This window comes from Penicillium daleae, assembly GCF_028827525.1.
Source record: "Penicillium daleae strain IBT 16125 chromosome Unknown utg000008l_segment0_segment0, whole genome shotgun sequence".
Taxonomy (NCBI): Eukaryota; Fungi; Ascomycota; class Eurotiomycetes; order Eurotiales; family Aspergillaceae; genus Penicillium; species Penicillium daleae.
This window is the reverse complement of record NW_026623156.1, coordinates 7481665-7496245: the sequence shown is the minus strand read 5'-3', so window position 1 is coordinate 7496245 and position 14581 is coordinate 7481665. Positions and strand designations below refer to the sequence as shown.

Genomic DNA, 14581 nt, shown 5'->3' with positions numbered 1-14581 from the left:
CAAGGTGGTGACTGGTTCTGGTCCGGATCGTCGTTTCTTGTACCAAACAGGCAGCCCCGCGCTAAGATATCTAATCGATCCTGGTTGGTGGGCGTTTGGGAGTCCAGAGGAATGGGAGTCATGGCGGCTTTTGGATTGCATAAGACACGAAGAGAAAAAAGTTTGTAATACCCCGAGGTGTTCAAAAATGCGAATAATCTTGTCCATTGGAATATTCAGCTGAAAGTTGTGTGCTTCACCAGCATACCAATGGCTGGTTAAGGTTGACTCTGTCATGATGACGAGTACCAGTGCCTTATTTACAAATTGGATAAAAAGGTAATCAGCCAGGATCTGCTGGTTCAAAAACGTCACGACCAGTACTTTACCACAGACTATGCCTCCAACACGGTCACTCTACTTGAAGTTCAGATCAATATATCCTTTGCCCTCAACTGCTGGAGTTGCAAGCGGGATGGCTGATAGGGTGGCTCCTGATCGGGGAGTTGAGCGAGAAAATGGCCCTCTCAAATGTGAGACAGGCAGCTTCAAGGATTGATCATGTACCTATTGAAGCTAATCAGTATGAGTTTCGCGTAGTTTGTTATGTTCAAAGTACTTGATTTGATCCAGTCTAGTTGAAGTAGCAGTATGAATGCTCAAGTCTTTCGCTGAACGACGTCTCGTATTCCAGAATTTCGAACACAAATGAACATTGATGAAGACTATCATACAGAGGATATTTCATTAAATTGGCAACACAAAGTACATTCTGTACTGGTATGTACCGATCCTGTCCTTGCTTCAACATTCAAGACCCTTCAAATGGTCTGCATAATCCCAGGCCGGACGGGTTCGAGGATCGCCGATAATTCCTTCCAAAGCTTTTCTCGAGCCGGGCGTCCGTCTTCACTGCGTACAAATGGGGACAAACTGGCATTGTCCACAGTGGAATCCGTCATGTAAGCACCATGGCCCTCGATGCCAGTGGAGATGCCAGCCACCAGGGTGCGCCCTCCCACTTCGGTCGATCTTGCAAGCACTAGCTTCATCACAGCGAGCTGCCAGCCCGCCTCACGAGCAAGGGATGAATGACACAGACCCGGGTTGACCATGGTGATGATCACATCGGAGCCGCGAGTCCGGCCAGCAAGTTCTTGCACAAGCAGTACCTCCAACAACTTGGACATTGGGTATCGCTCGGGCATTTTGGCCTTTTCAGGATCAGACAGTAGCTGCATCGGCTTGTCTGTGTCCTTCCACTCAGTGAAATGTGCCCATGCATGGACTTCACTAACAACGAAGGCTAGACGGGGCTGGGACGATGGAAACTCTTGTCCAGTTGCCTTGAGTCGAGGGAGGATGAGGAGGCCGAGAAGCAATGTGTTGATCACGTTCACGGTAATGGTTCGTTCGTAGCCCTCGGCCACTTGGAAGGTCCGAGTGGCCAAGGCTGCATTGAGGATTGCGGCATCGAGGCGAGGGAGCTGTGCAATTCGGTCGCCAAAGGCAAGGGTTGAGCTGTGGGAGGCCAGGTCTACCTCCCATACTTCGCAGACACCTGGGCGGCCTGTCGAAGCTTCAATGTCTTCCTTGGCGGCCTTTCCTGCAGGGACATTTCGCACACCCAGAATCACTCGAGCAGCACCCAGTCGGACCACATGCCGAGCAGCTTCGAGACCCAGACCTACGTTGGCGCCAGTGATGAGCACCGTCTGGCCATCAAAGGACTGGGTGGGATATGAAGGTCGGACAAAAACTTGAGAGTAGAAGAAGCCCATGTTTTTTTTTTCAATGTGTAAATAGTACTAAAACGGAACCCAACATATTCACTCGGAGCATTCCTGCCTCCTTATAAACCTTCGAAATCTCTGGCCTGGCAGTCAAATGGTGACGTTCCGCCCTCCTTTACCTTCCGGAGATTACGCGGCGATAAGTCCGGCGCTTGGACTTTCTGCAAAAACCGACCTTCTCGTCTTCATCTGCTTAACACCGAACCCCCGGTCGGGACAATAGACTCTCCTGCGGCGTTGGATTCTTCCATGGCTGGTCTTTGGCGAAATACGCGTGAGTATGTGGTCCCTGGTGTCGAGCTTGGCTGGTGATGGCTAGCGCTAGAGTATAGGAAGCAGGAAGGACAATGACAGGGTGATTGCTTCAACTCTCGAGACAACCATTGACTTTCACGGCCATCAATAATCTTCTTTGCACTAATATCGAGCATCAAAACGCTTTCTTTGTTCAGATGCCGCATGTCTGCCGTCTCCCTCTCCACCATCTCCACAGATATTCTCCAATAACCTGGGGCTCGGCCATGACGTAATGTCCACCCTCCAACGTCTCAGAGTTTCGTTTCACCCTCGTTTGTACCCCTCACAACGCATCTCACCATTACGATAATGCCTGGACATTTCGGCCAGAAAGTACTCAATGCCTTTGGTGTGGGCCACCATACCCAGCAAGGCCAACTGCCTGGCCCAACTGGCCACCATCTACCAGGTCGCGGGCTCATCCACGACGATGAGCGCCCACTCTCTTCCCCTCCCAACAATGGCACCTATCCCCGCCTGGCTCGACTCTCTGACGGCTCCATCCTCTCCTCCTTCACGCGTTTTCCAGATGGCCAACATGCGCTCTGTATCGCCCGCAGCACCGATGGCGGGCGCACCTTCCAGAACTTCTCCGAGGTAACGCGGGCGACTGGGGATGTGGACAACATGTTCCTTCTCGAAGTTGCTCCCGGGGTAGTCCTTGCAGCATTCCGAAATCACGATCTCGGTCCCAATGGTCCTACACACTTCCGCATCACTGTCTGCAGGTCCACGGACGGAGGTCGTAGCTGGAAATTCGCGTCCCAGGCAGCAGAGAAAAGCCCGCCATTGGGAATCTGGGAGCCCTTCATGCGACTCGGCCGACGAGGCGAGGTGCAATTAACCTTCTCCCAAGAGTTCGCACATAACAATCAATGCACCATGCTTGTCGTTTCGCATGACCAGGGAAGTACTTGGAGCCATCTGGTCTGTTTACACGGCGACCAAGATCCCCTGCGTGACGGGATGAACGGAATCGCGGCCACTTTTGACAATGGCCGCGAAGCCCTGGTCATGATCTTTGAGACTACCCGGTATGGACCGTTCAATGTCGAGGCATTAATCTCCTACGATGATGGCGCGACCTGGCAGAATCGCCATGAGGTTTTCTGTCCCCGCCAAGGACACAATGCGGGATCGCCGCAGATTTCTGCGTTTGCCGATGGCTCCATGGTGGTCGTCTTTATGACAGACGATGATTCGCATCAAGTAGATTGGGTCAAGCATGCATCTATTAAAGCTGTATTTGCGGGCCCACCTCAGAATGGCCAGATTCGCTGGAGTGAGCCCCAGGTGGTTTCGCCTGCCTCCAGCTTCTGGCCTGGAGTTCTGGCACTGGATCACTATACTGCCCTGGTCACTTATGACCGTGGCGGGCCTCTCGCCAAGACTATTTCCTGGCAGCCTCGTTGAACGATAGACGACGATCTAGAAGCATTTGAATTGCTGTTTTATGCTATCATATAGATTAATGAAAGATACAACAGAAGACCCGCCGAGAAATACCAATAGATTCCTTAATATCAGCATAGTGATAGAGTACGCTCATCACAAGAACTAGCTTGTTTTCACTAGCATCATTCAAAATATCACCCACGATCTTTCAAGATTGGCATCTGCGCTTCTAGGAGGGCTTCGTTTTCTTTGATTTCTGGGGCAATCCAAGTGTCAGTTCGCCCGGAAAACCATACCGGAGGTATCTAGACGTGACACCCCGTTGTGCTTGACCCATCACATGGTCCATATCAATTATGGTATAATAGCATCAGATAAATAGATAGGTTCTGACCAGAGGATCTTCTATGAGATTTATAGTGATAGTCAATTTCGTAATACGATATCCCTCCAGCTCGAAACTGAATTGAACAGGACCTCGAGTGGAGAACCGTAGCACCGCTCTTCAACTTTCGCTGAATACCCTCCCTTCTGAGCAATACCCTCACCCCGACGACCCTGACAGATATCGCTGAACAGGATCGGCGTCGCCAGAACCACACTGCGAAACCCTCCGCCCAGCTTTCTTCCTGTCGGCGGCCAAAGTCTGCGCAAACGGAGACAACTCCCGAATCTTAGGTCCATAGAAATAGAAAACATATATGGGGATCGTGAAGATAATAGCCATGAATCCCAAGAATGTAGATGGCCATTCCAATCTGTGGGTTGTTCCCATGTTTTGATACACTGTTTCTTGTTAGACATAATTCCAGGGCGATGAAGAAGCATGGTTTGGATATCAGCATGGTTGGCAACTTACTGGGTATCGAGTACATTGCTGCGACGCCTGCGAGAAAGTCGCGCGCAAATCCATTGCCGCCTGTTGCCGAGGCCGCGTATGGGCCATAGGATGCAATCATGTAGTCGATTGTAGCCATATAAATGGAGAACTGTTTGGATCGTTAGTATTCAGGTATATCCGAATAGAATCGTCAAAGACTCACGTTAGCTATGGCAATCAAGCATGAGAAAATCATTGGCGCTATCCAATGGACGTGGGGCGGCCCAAGACTGGTCCAGGAAAATCCAAACAGCCCGATCGTCAGTAGAGGCGCAACTGTGAAAGAGTTAGTGGCTGGAAATTACAGTGACTTCTGGATGGCATACCCCATAACAGCCAATAGAGTCGAGCTTCAGGCTGCAAGCCATCCGGGTCTCTCTCTTGGACTCTGCAATGACGATGGATCCATGGCAAGAATGAGATGTAGGCAAGGATATATCCCACTAGAATGCTAATAGGCAGGATAAGTCAGTACGATGTAGAAAACACAGGGCGATGTAGCTTCTAGAACTGGAATACTCACGGAATGAACGCAAGCCCAATATCAACCGTGTTGAACCTCCACTGCTTATATACTGGCGTATACGACTGCAGGAAAGTGAAGATCAAGGCATCGCTGAACCCACTAAGTAGAGAAAGGAACAGCACAATGGGCTCTCGAAGAAACATGATAAACGGGCGAGCCCAGACCATGAACAGGTACCGGAAGGAGACTCGCTTCTTTTTCAACTCATCGCCACTCCAGACCATGTCTCCATTCTTTCGTCGCCGACGAGCCTCCCGAGTGATCAGAATACTGCATCTAGACTCCGGCACAGGAAAATGGAGAATTTGCACAAAGCCTCCCAGGATAAGCTGAATCCAGAAATTCCAGTGCCAATCCAAATAAGTCGCGACGAATCCTCCTACCACCGGAGCGATCACGGAGCCCGCAACCGAAGACAACACAACATAAGCAACGGCCCACTGCTGAGTCTCTGGCTCCCACATATCAGCAACCATGCCGAGAGTGACCGAGCCACCAGCAGAAGAAAGGCCTCCCAGCGTCCGACAAACAACGATAGTTCCAAAATTCGGAGCCAACGCGCAAGGAAGCTGCCAAATATTGACAAGGAACAAACTGATCTGCAGAATCGGCCATCGTCCAAACTCCTCGCTGAAAGGAGCCCAGAACTCACAACCGAAGGCATAAGCAATCAGAAAGCTCATTTGTCCGGTACGTGCCGCCTGCTCGGAGATATGGAAATGCTTAGCGTACAGCGAGATGCTGCTAGCGTAAAAACTGGCATTCCAGTTCATCGAGACCTGAACGCAGAAGATCACAGAAATGATGGTCCATTTCTTCCACGAAGGGAATGAGTAGCCCAGTTTATCGTAGCATTCCCATTCTTTGAGCTCCTTCTTGTCGGGGGGATGGGTGGTACCGTCCGCGGCACCATCAGCTGCTCCGTCTGCACCTTCTTTCTCTTCATGGCTAGGACGAGGAGTGCCGCCGTGGGAACGGAAATGGTCATCAGTGCCATCCTGTTTCTCCGCGTCGCCATCTTCTAGGGGTACTTGAGACATTGCGGATGTAAAATGATGGATTGGTTCAAGTAGCCAACTGATCAGCGAGCTTTGGGATGAGGTATGAAAAGATGGAACCCAATACAAGAGAGGGTCACCATTCTCGTAAGACAAAAATCTTTGCTGGGCATTCGAGAAGGTTTGAGCTGTTATTAAGTATTGTTTGTTCCACCTTCCATTGCCTCAAAGTCCAAGTATCACCCCGAATGTCCAAGATACTCTGAGGCCTAACCAGAATTTCCGATTGGTCCGGGGACACACACCACAGGAACGAACAGTGCTTTCCAACATCCTCGCGTGGTCCCCCTTGGTGGAGTAAACATCCGGGGATGATGACCCGAGACGGCGTCACTCATCTGGAGACCCCTTTCTCTCCGCATTGTACGTATTGTGGAGAGGGGTTGATTCAGCGACAGGTCGCAATTATACTCCGGGGAGAGTCCTGAATCCATGTGAGGGTCATTCTTCGCAGATTGGCCCGCGAATAGTTGCAGTTTTCCATGGGCGGAATCGGATCCCGCCGGCTGGTCTAGAGGGGTCTACGATCTTCATGTTATCCCCAGAAAAGTAAAGTCAAAATAAGATACCCCAATGATAAAGTCTGAGGGCTGCGGGTATATCCGCGACTCTAATTTGCATGCCTTGCTCACCGATCTATACAAGTAGGATAGGGATCGGATATTACGCTCAGAGGAGACAACAACTAAAGACCCTATACATAGAATAGTTAACGTTCTCTCCCAGCTCTCTCAGCATTTTGTCCGAAATTCATGTCGGGAGTGCACGGAAATCCAATGGCCTACCATGGGTGGAGACCTGGCCTGCTCACGTCCACGAATGATGGTGTTTTCCAATTTCTCGAAACCCATAGCCTGTTATCAATCGCTCGGAATTTGCGGACTCAGAATGGGGAATCCGTTTCCGTCCTCTGGTACAGCTTTCCTTCAAGCACTACCCTCATTAGTTTCTCCAGCATAAGGAGTGGCACCGATGTTGGTCATCAAGATAAAGCGGCATGTAAAGAACGGCCGTTATAGAAGAACTGCTCTGAAGTTGACCATATTCAGTAGATATCAGCAAGCACAATAGCTATCTATCCTATCCTAGACCATCATCTAAAGTAGAGGGAACGCCATGCCGTCACCTCTGAGATCGCTACCCGCACTGTATACAAGCGACCCCTCATCGTAGTGGAGACGAATAATCTGGCCCCGACCAAACATAGCCCGCTTCCATTCGGTCAACACTTCAATCTTATGTCCCAGTCGACGCAAGCCCTCTATCGCCCCGTCCGTAATTCCCTCCTCCACATAGATAGTCCGATCAGTAATCTCAGACGTAGCCGCCGCAATACAAATCCGTGGGGCATCAAGCGCCGCTTGAGGGTGATAGCCGAAGGCAAGCATGTTTAGCAAGACCTGCACGTGGCCTTGGGGTTGCATAAAGGCTCCCATAACCCCATAGACGGAATGTAAAGATCCATCGGAGACATTTGTGATTAGAGCTGGGATAATCGTGTGGAAGGGACGCTTGCGAGGGGCCAATGCATTGGGGTGTCCAGGTTGCAGGGAGAAATTGGCACCACGGTTCTGCAGGGTGAACCCACAGCCAGCAGGGATGATGCCTGTTCCGAAGCCCATGTAGTTGCTGTTAATGAAGGAGATTCCATTGCCCTCGCAGTCAGTGACGGCGAAATATACCGTGTCGCAGTGGTTATGGGCAGGACTACCGTGATCCATGATATCGGCTGCGCGGTCAGGAGAGAATAGCTTCGCTCGCTCGGCGAGGTATTCACGGTCGAGGAGACCCTTTGAGGGGACCTTTTCAGTGTCCGGGTCAGTCACCCACCAGGCTGCATCAGCAAAGGCGATTCGTAGACTCTCAATGACTGCGTGGAGGTACTCGGCAGAGTTATGCTGGTCTTGACTGAAACGTGGGATCTTGCCCGTCCGCTCCAGTTCCTCCATAATACCAAGGGCCATCAATGCAACGATACCTTGGCCGTTGGGCGGGTGCTCCCAGACTTCTACGCCCTGGTTAGGCTCTCCGTCCGTGCCTGGGGATTGCTTCGAAATAATATCTTGGCCAGTGAATTTGAGAGAGATAGCTTCCGTCTCCTGGGTGCCGACCTCGGCATGATAGGCCAGGTCCTCCAGGGTGATCAAACCGCCCAGCTCGTTCACAACTTTGACAATTTCCTCAGCAATCCGACCTTGATAAAAGCCCTTCTTACCCTCTGCCGCTAAAGTGCGGAACGTCTTTGCGAGGGTCGGGTTCTTCATAATTTCTCCGGGAAGCGGAGCTCGCACGCCATCCTTGGCCGAGGGATCTTTCTTGAGCATCTCACGGAAATTGGGAGATGCGTCACGGATGATATGCTCACTTTTTTGCCACTACCAACGTGTTAGCCGCCGGGCATAATTGTCCAAAAAAGAAGATAGCCAAAACTTACACTTCGAGAAGAAAGTTCCGACACTGGAAACCCATTCTCACCCATCTCAATAGCCGGCTGCAAGATCTGTTCCAAAGACAGCTTACCACTGCCAAACTTCTCCACGGTATCAACCCATCCCGCAGCTGCACCCGGCGTAGTAGCCGCTAGCGCGCTGAGAAAGGGCATACTCGCATCAGCGCCAGGGTCGATATTCAATTTCTGGCGCACTTCCTCCAGAGTTGCTGCGCCAGGGTATCGGCCGGAGCCGTTTAGTGAATGTACTTTCTTCGTTTTGGCGTCGTAGAAGAGGCAGAACATGTCGCCTCCGATACCTGTTGAACCGGGCTCGGTAATGTTCAGGCTGGCGGCTGCACAAACAAGCAATTAGATCATATACTCATGCCCTTACGAGTATTGAAGGCACCTACCAACGGCAACGGCTGCATCCTGATCAATCGGAGATCCCCGATTAGTATTCAAATCTAGATAGTGTACACGAGCATGTTTCAATAAAGACTGAATCGACGTACTGCAGCATTTCCTCCCTGAGTCAGGATCTTGTGGCCCGCCGCAGCAGCGAGCGGTTGGGTACACGAAATAATGCCATTCCTACTGTGGACGGTGCTTCGTCGACTAGCAAAAGGCGTAAGGGCCGCATCCGACTTTGCGTAAACAGCCCTGGAGTTCAGCGGCATTTTGGAGAAGAAGGGCGGAGAAAGGGGGAGGATGTAGGGAAAGGGTATCACAAAGTCCAAATGGAGGGTAAAACAAAGCGCTATCTGGGTGGCCACACCCTTATAATGAACCACTTTACTCGGCCGAGGTTCACTTGGCACGATATCGATCGGAAGGCGTCTAATGATCAAAGTGGAATCTTGGGGCGACAAGCCTGAGCACCTTCTCGGACAGGAAACGGAGAGAGGGGATCCCCCGCTTCGGGTACGATGCCAATGGGAGATTTGGAGCAGTTGGGGTCGGCAAACCCCTCAATTAGGATCTACAAATTTAGCCTATCAGTTGTTATTTCATCACTGGCTACAGAGATACCTGTTGAGATCAGTAGTTAACTAGTTAGTTAGTTAGTAGTCTCTGTCTTATGAATAATTATTAATGTGCACCGCCAAGCAAGCCCCATCTGGATACAAGCCACATCCGATGTAATGTAAATACATTCATGATGAGGCGAAGACGTCAGACAGTAATCACAGAATGAGGTTTGGGTTGTTTCATAGCGTTTATTTTACCGAACTAATCCTTACAATCTACTAGCGCAGTTGCTGTTATCAGTTTGCCGACTCTGCAAAAATGCTATCGTCGGGATTCGGAGACGTCCATTATTTGCTCCAGATTGCTCCAGAAGGTAGCTCACTCGACTGAAAATCGCCGGTGCTCGGAGGGAGAAGGCTAGGGTAATAATGGTACTACAGTCGCATCCTCGGGTGTACTTTCCATACATGCCCACCTACAGTTCAGTGTTGACTATATACTATCTTTGGGTTTAATATTCTTCTGGATTTTAGTACATTTTGTATAGCTACAAGGATAGAACCACCACTATCGCTATATAGTCAGTCCCAAGGGAGGTATATGTCGCGATCGTCAGATGGAACTATGCTCCGTCCGCAATATCACGTTCAAAAAAGATCCTATCATCCATAGAATCATATTCAACCAATAGCTTTCACTTGACAGGAAAAGATAGATATCTTCCACATCTTCCATACCGAGTAGTTAATGTTCATGCTTGAATGACTCCTCCGGAGAAGCCTCTCGGGAGGATCAGCCGAGACTCGGCCCAGCAGGCCGAGATACGCAGAATCGAGGTCCAACATAGTAAATACTAAAATATATATTTATAGGGATATAGTATACGTCGAGAAAACAAGAGTCATAGTGAAAAATAAAAAAATCCGTCTGATTGCCTCCTTTTAACGTCTTCTCCTGGTCATCGGTCAACGGGGAAAGAATACAAGCGGGAGTCGGCCATTTCTCCGCAATCACCAGCGCCGTCACCGAAGCTCCGCACGGAAGACTTCCGACAGCTTCTTTCACTGCTCATTCCCCAGCACACGACCACTCTCTCTTCCACATTGGAACCTCCTTGACTCTATCGCCTTGTCCGAGTCTCAATCACTATCATCATGGCCTCCATTCGCGCCAATTGCCGCAAGATCATGTGTATCGGTCGTAACTACGCGTGCGTGGCCCTTTCCCCGCGACATCCATTCCTGTCGCAATCTGCCAGCTTGACTCCCTGCCTCTGTACTTTTCGGTCTCAATCTCAGTGCTAATCCACCATTTCACAGCGATCACATTACCGAGCTGAACAACACCACCCCCAAGCAGCCCTTCTTCTTCCTGAAGCCCGCTTCCTCCATCCTGCTCCCGAACAGCGGCCCCGTTCTCCGTCCCAAGGGTGTCAGTCTGCATTATGAGGTCGAATTGGGTCTGGTGATGGGCAAGACCGTTCGGGATCTGGACCCGCAGGATGAGCAAGGTGCATTGGATGCGATTGAGAGTGAGTGATTACCCTCACATGCCCAAATGGGCGTCTCTTGCCTGGACCAATCTACCCGCAGTCAATTCCCACTAACAGACCATAACTACTATCCTTAGGCTACGTCCTTGCTATTGATATGACTGCACGCAACGTTCAAGAAGAAGCCAAGAAGAAGGGTCTCCCTTGGTCCATCGCCAAGGGCTTCGATACCTTCCTGCCCATCTCCCAAGCGATCGCCAAGTCGCGCATCCCCAACCCCCACGATGCTTTCCTCCGCCTGCGCGTGGGTGAGACCGAGCGCCAGGCCGATTCCACGAGTCTAATGCTCTACCGCATCCCCCAGCAACTAGCCCAGATCTCGCGCGTGATGACTCTGGAGAAGGGCGACATTGTCCTCACGGGTACCCCCAAGGGTGTGGGCGAGGTCAAGGCCGGTGATGTGATGTACGCCTCGATCGAGGTCAATGGCCAAGAGATTGAGGAGGGTCGGATCCAGGTGGAAGTGCAGGACCGTGAGGGTCGTTACGAGTTCAAGGAGACCTAAAACAGAAAGGAAGCATCTTAGGAGCGTTCCGTGCGACTTTGTTGATTCTGTGCATACATGCTGTACTATGATGATTTCCTCCAATCTGGATATATATATAGGAGATGTATTCCATTCTTGCGAATCTTTAAAAGCAGAGAGAAACTCTTCTCCTTCCTCGATGCTCCCCACAAAATCTCGATTGCCGTGCCCACTCCGCAGAGGGTAATGTTTCTGCCGACACGCCCACCGCCAGCTAATCACACGCGCGGTAAGCCCAGTCGCTGCCCCACTGGCCCGGTGCCTCATCCGGGGAATCTCTCTCTCTCCAATGCTGTCGCTCTCAACTTTCCTGTTCGTCGTCCACCCTCCGGCTGGCCGAATTGTCCCATACGTCTGCCCGTATGCCTGTGCCTATTCTTGCTATAGCTCCCAAACTTGATTTTTCCCGACTGCGCGCCCGACAAACAGCCCTATCCGTCCCGTGTCCGACAGCTGCACGCCTCGCCTACCTTCCCTGAATGCGACAACCTGCCAGCACATGAAGTGCCCCGTCATGGCACTCGTGCCTTGCAACTAGATTCCCTCTTCGTCTCACCGAATCTGCCCACCCGCCATGCTTGACTGGAAATCCTGCGTCCTCGAGTCCGTCGACTCTAATCCCTCCACCTCACGCACCGACTCGGCCAAGAACTCGCCCTCTCCCGCAATGCATCCTCCAGAGACCACCGCTCCGCGCAAGTTCGCTCCCGATGCGTCCTTGGTGCTTGTTGGCATTCGCGGCTGCGGGAAGCGCTCGCTAGGATTCGTCGCAGCCACAGCCTTAAAGCGACGATTCATCACAGAAGACCATTACTTTAAAGAAATCACCGGCGTCACGAGGCAGGAATACCTGAAGACACATGGCAGCCAGGAATTCCAACGTCGGGATATCGAGGTGTTGAAAATGATGCTCGACAATCACCGGACAGGCTGCGTGGTGGAATGTGGATTGGGCAGTCTTACACGGCCTGTTCAAGATCATCTGCGGCGCATCGTCAGGACAAACCCCGTCGTCCATATCGTTCGTGACATTGATCGCATTCAGCAACTTCTCGGGTTGGACGACCAATCCGTGCGACTGTTGCGCGAGGGAGACCCGCTACATCGAACCTGCTCCAATTTCGAATTCTACAACGTCGAGGACCGCACGCGAATCATCTCGGACGATGGAAGCCCCGACCCTCGCTCCGCAGCCTACTCGTTTAAACTACAAGAAGTGAAGGAGGACCTCACCCGGTTTGTTCGTTTCGTGACCGGAGTCGACGTGAACCATTCGAGTTATGATTCCCCATTTGTGCTGTTGGAAACACCGCCCGAACTTCGGTCATTCACCCATGCTATCTTCGTGCGGTCCTCAGACCTGATCGCCGACAATGTCAATCTACCAGAGCTAGAGTCCGGTGGAGACGCCATTGAGCTCTGCGTCGATCGCTGGGGTCCCGAAATGCCCAACGTGATCAGCAAGCAAGTGTCTGTGCTTCGTCGTAACGCGCGGACTCCGATCATTCTTTCCGTGGACACGTCATCACTTGCAGCCAGGAAAGATCGCGATCAATCTGCGATATATTTTGATATTCTGGAGCATGCTCTCCGCTTAGCAGTCGAGTACTTGGTTGTCAATCTTGGCCAGAATCGATCTCAATTAGCCCAGATCATCCGTGCTCGGGGCAAGACCAAGATCATCGGCCAACACGTGTTCGAAGCGTCATCGCGAGTGAAATGGGAAGACGATGGCTGCGTGTCCTTGTATAACGAAGCTGAGAAACTTGGCTGCCAGCTAGTACGGCTCCTCCGAGTAGCCACCTCTAGGGAGGAAAATGCAAGTGTGCTCGAGTTTGCCAACAAGATTCGGTCTCTACCAGGAGACCACCCACCTCTGATTGCCTACAATATTGGCCGTCTAGGACGGACATCACAGGTGTTCAACTCGATTCTCACAAGCGTGACACATCCTGCAATTACTCGAGAAACGGAGAATGAGCGTGATGCGCAAATAACTTCACGCGATGCTGTCCAGGCTCTCGTCCAGAGTTACGTGCTTGACCCACTGAAATTCTGTATCCTCGGCGCGAGTGTTGCCTACAGTTTGTCCCCGGCCATGCATAATGCAGCCATCCAGCACTGTGGCCTTGGCCATGTCTATCGAATTCCCGATTCTCCTTCTCTCGCAGTATTGGATGAGTTCCGACGAGATCCCAACTTTGGCGGATCTAGCGTTGTTCAACCGTGGCGTGTGGAGTTATATCACAAACTGGCCGCAAAAAGCCGCCACGCCGAGGCTATTGGAGCCATCAATACCATCATGCCCTTACGGGGGACATCAGATGGGACGATGTACCCTCTCCAAGAACAAGCCAGTCGACGCAACCAGGCAGGCCCTGTGTTGGGTTGGTATGGGGAGAACACGGACTGGGTAGGCATCATGACCTGCATCACCCGTCATTTGTCGCCCCGTAACGCGATCAGTGCCAAGACGACTGGTCTGATTATTGGAGCTGGTGGCATGGCACGGTCAGCCATCTATGCCATGCTCCGCTTGGGCTGTCGCAAGATCTTCATCTACAACAGAACCCGATCACGAGCGGAAGAGGTAGCACGCCACTTCAATTCCTGGGCGGCAGCTCAGGTCGACTCCGCAGAGGTGGTCCGAGTACTCCCCTCGCTCCAAGATGACTGGCCAGACGACGCCAGTCCACCTAGCATGATTGCCTCGTGTGTACCCGCTGATCCCGACGGAGACCAACCCCCGGCCAACTTTGAGATGCCAATGCAATGGCTCGGCAGTCCAACCGGGGGTGTTGTATTAGAGGTGCGTTCCAGAAACTCCCCAATCCCTATCACCACCCATACTAATCCATGGATATAGCTGGCCTACAAGCCCCTGGACACACCTCTACTCAAGCAAATGCGCCGAATCCGAAATGACAACGGCCGACCGTGGGTTCTATCCGACGGCCTAGAAAACGTGATCGAGCAAGGCATTGCCCAATTCGAGTTGATGACTGGGCGCAAAGCCCCTAGGCGGCTGATGACCCTGGAGGTTCTCCGCAATTATGAGGGAGAAGGCGGCCGATTCGATGAAAAGACGATACAGGCCCGTTTGGACGGGATTTGTTCTTAGATTCTTTGGCGGGATCGATAGATTGAGCGACCTTCTACGCTACGATCAGGC

General features: G+C 51.6%; 6 protein-coding genes across 6 annotated transcripts; 3 read left to right on the top strand and 3 right to left on the bottom strand.

Moving 5' to 3' along the window:
• Positions 1–800: 800 nt before the first annotated feature.
• On the bottom strand, positions 801–1760 carry N7458_011197 (Short chain dehydrogenase atnD; the record flags this gene model as incomplete). The annotated part of the gene is made up of 1 exon (XM_056914579.1): positions 801–1760. The coding sequence occupies one exon, from the start codon at positions 1758–1760 to the stop codon at positions 801–803; it is 960 nt and encodes a 319-aa protein (XP_056763428.1).
• A 618-nt stretch (positions 1761–2378) lies between these two features.
• Positions 2379–3482, top strand: N7458_011196 (sialidase family protein; the record flags this gene model as incomplete). Its single annotated transcript, XM_056914578.1, has 1 exon — positions 2379–3482. The coding sequence occupies one exon, from the start codon at positions 2379–2381 to the stop codon at positions 3480–3482; it is 1104 nt and encodes a 367-aa protein (XP_056763427.1).
• A 526-nt stretch (positions 3483–4008) lies between these two features.
• On the bottom strand, positions 4009–5910 carry N7458_011195 (putative MFS multidrug transporter; the record flags this gene model as incomplete). The annotated part of the gene is made up of 5 exons (XM_056914577.1): positions 4009–4250; positions 4324–4453; positions 4508–4620; positions 4671–4795; positions 4868–5910. The coding sequence occupies 5 exons, from the start codon at positions 5908–5910 to the stop codon at positions 4009–4011; spliced, it is 1653 nt and encodes a 550-aa protein (XP_056763426.1).
• Positions 5911–7025: 1115 nt separating this feature from the next.
• Positions 7026–9039, bottom strand: N7458_011194 (gamma-glutamyltransferase family protein; the record flags this gene model as incomplete). The annotated part of the gene is made up of 4 exons (XM_056914576.1): positions 7026–8303; positions 8363–8712; positions 8773–8791; positions 8875–9039. 4 exons carry the CDS (start codon positions 9037–9039, stop codon positions 7026–7028), a joined length of 1812 nt encoding a protein of 603 aa, XP_056763425.1.
• Positions 9040–10485: 1446 nt separating this feature from the next.
• N7458_011193 (fumarylacetoacetate hydrolase family protein) lies at positions 10486–11388 on the top strand (the record flags this gene model as incomplete). Its single annotated transcript, XM_056914575.1, has 3 exons — positions 10486–10541; positions 10651–10862; positions 10961–11388. 3 exons carry the CDS (start codon positions 10486–10488, stop codon positions 11386–11388), a joined length of 696 nt encoding a protein of 231 aa, XP_056763424.1.
• A 595-nt stretch (positions 11389–11983) lies between these two features.
• N7458_011192 (repressor protein) lies at positions 11984–14530 on the top strand (the record flags this gene model as incomplete). Its single annotated transcript, XM_056914574.1, has 2 exons — positions 11984–14218; positions 14276–14530. The coding sequence occupies 2 exons, from the start codon at positions 11984–11986 to the stop codon at positions 14528–14530; spliced, it is 2490 nt and encodes an 829-aa protein (XP_056763423.1).
• Between the last annotated feature and the right edge of the window lie 51 nt (positions 14531–14581).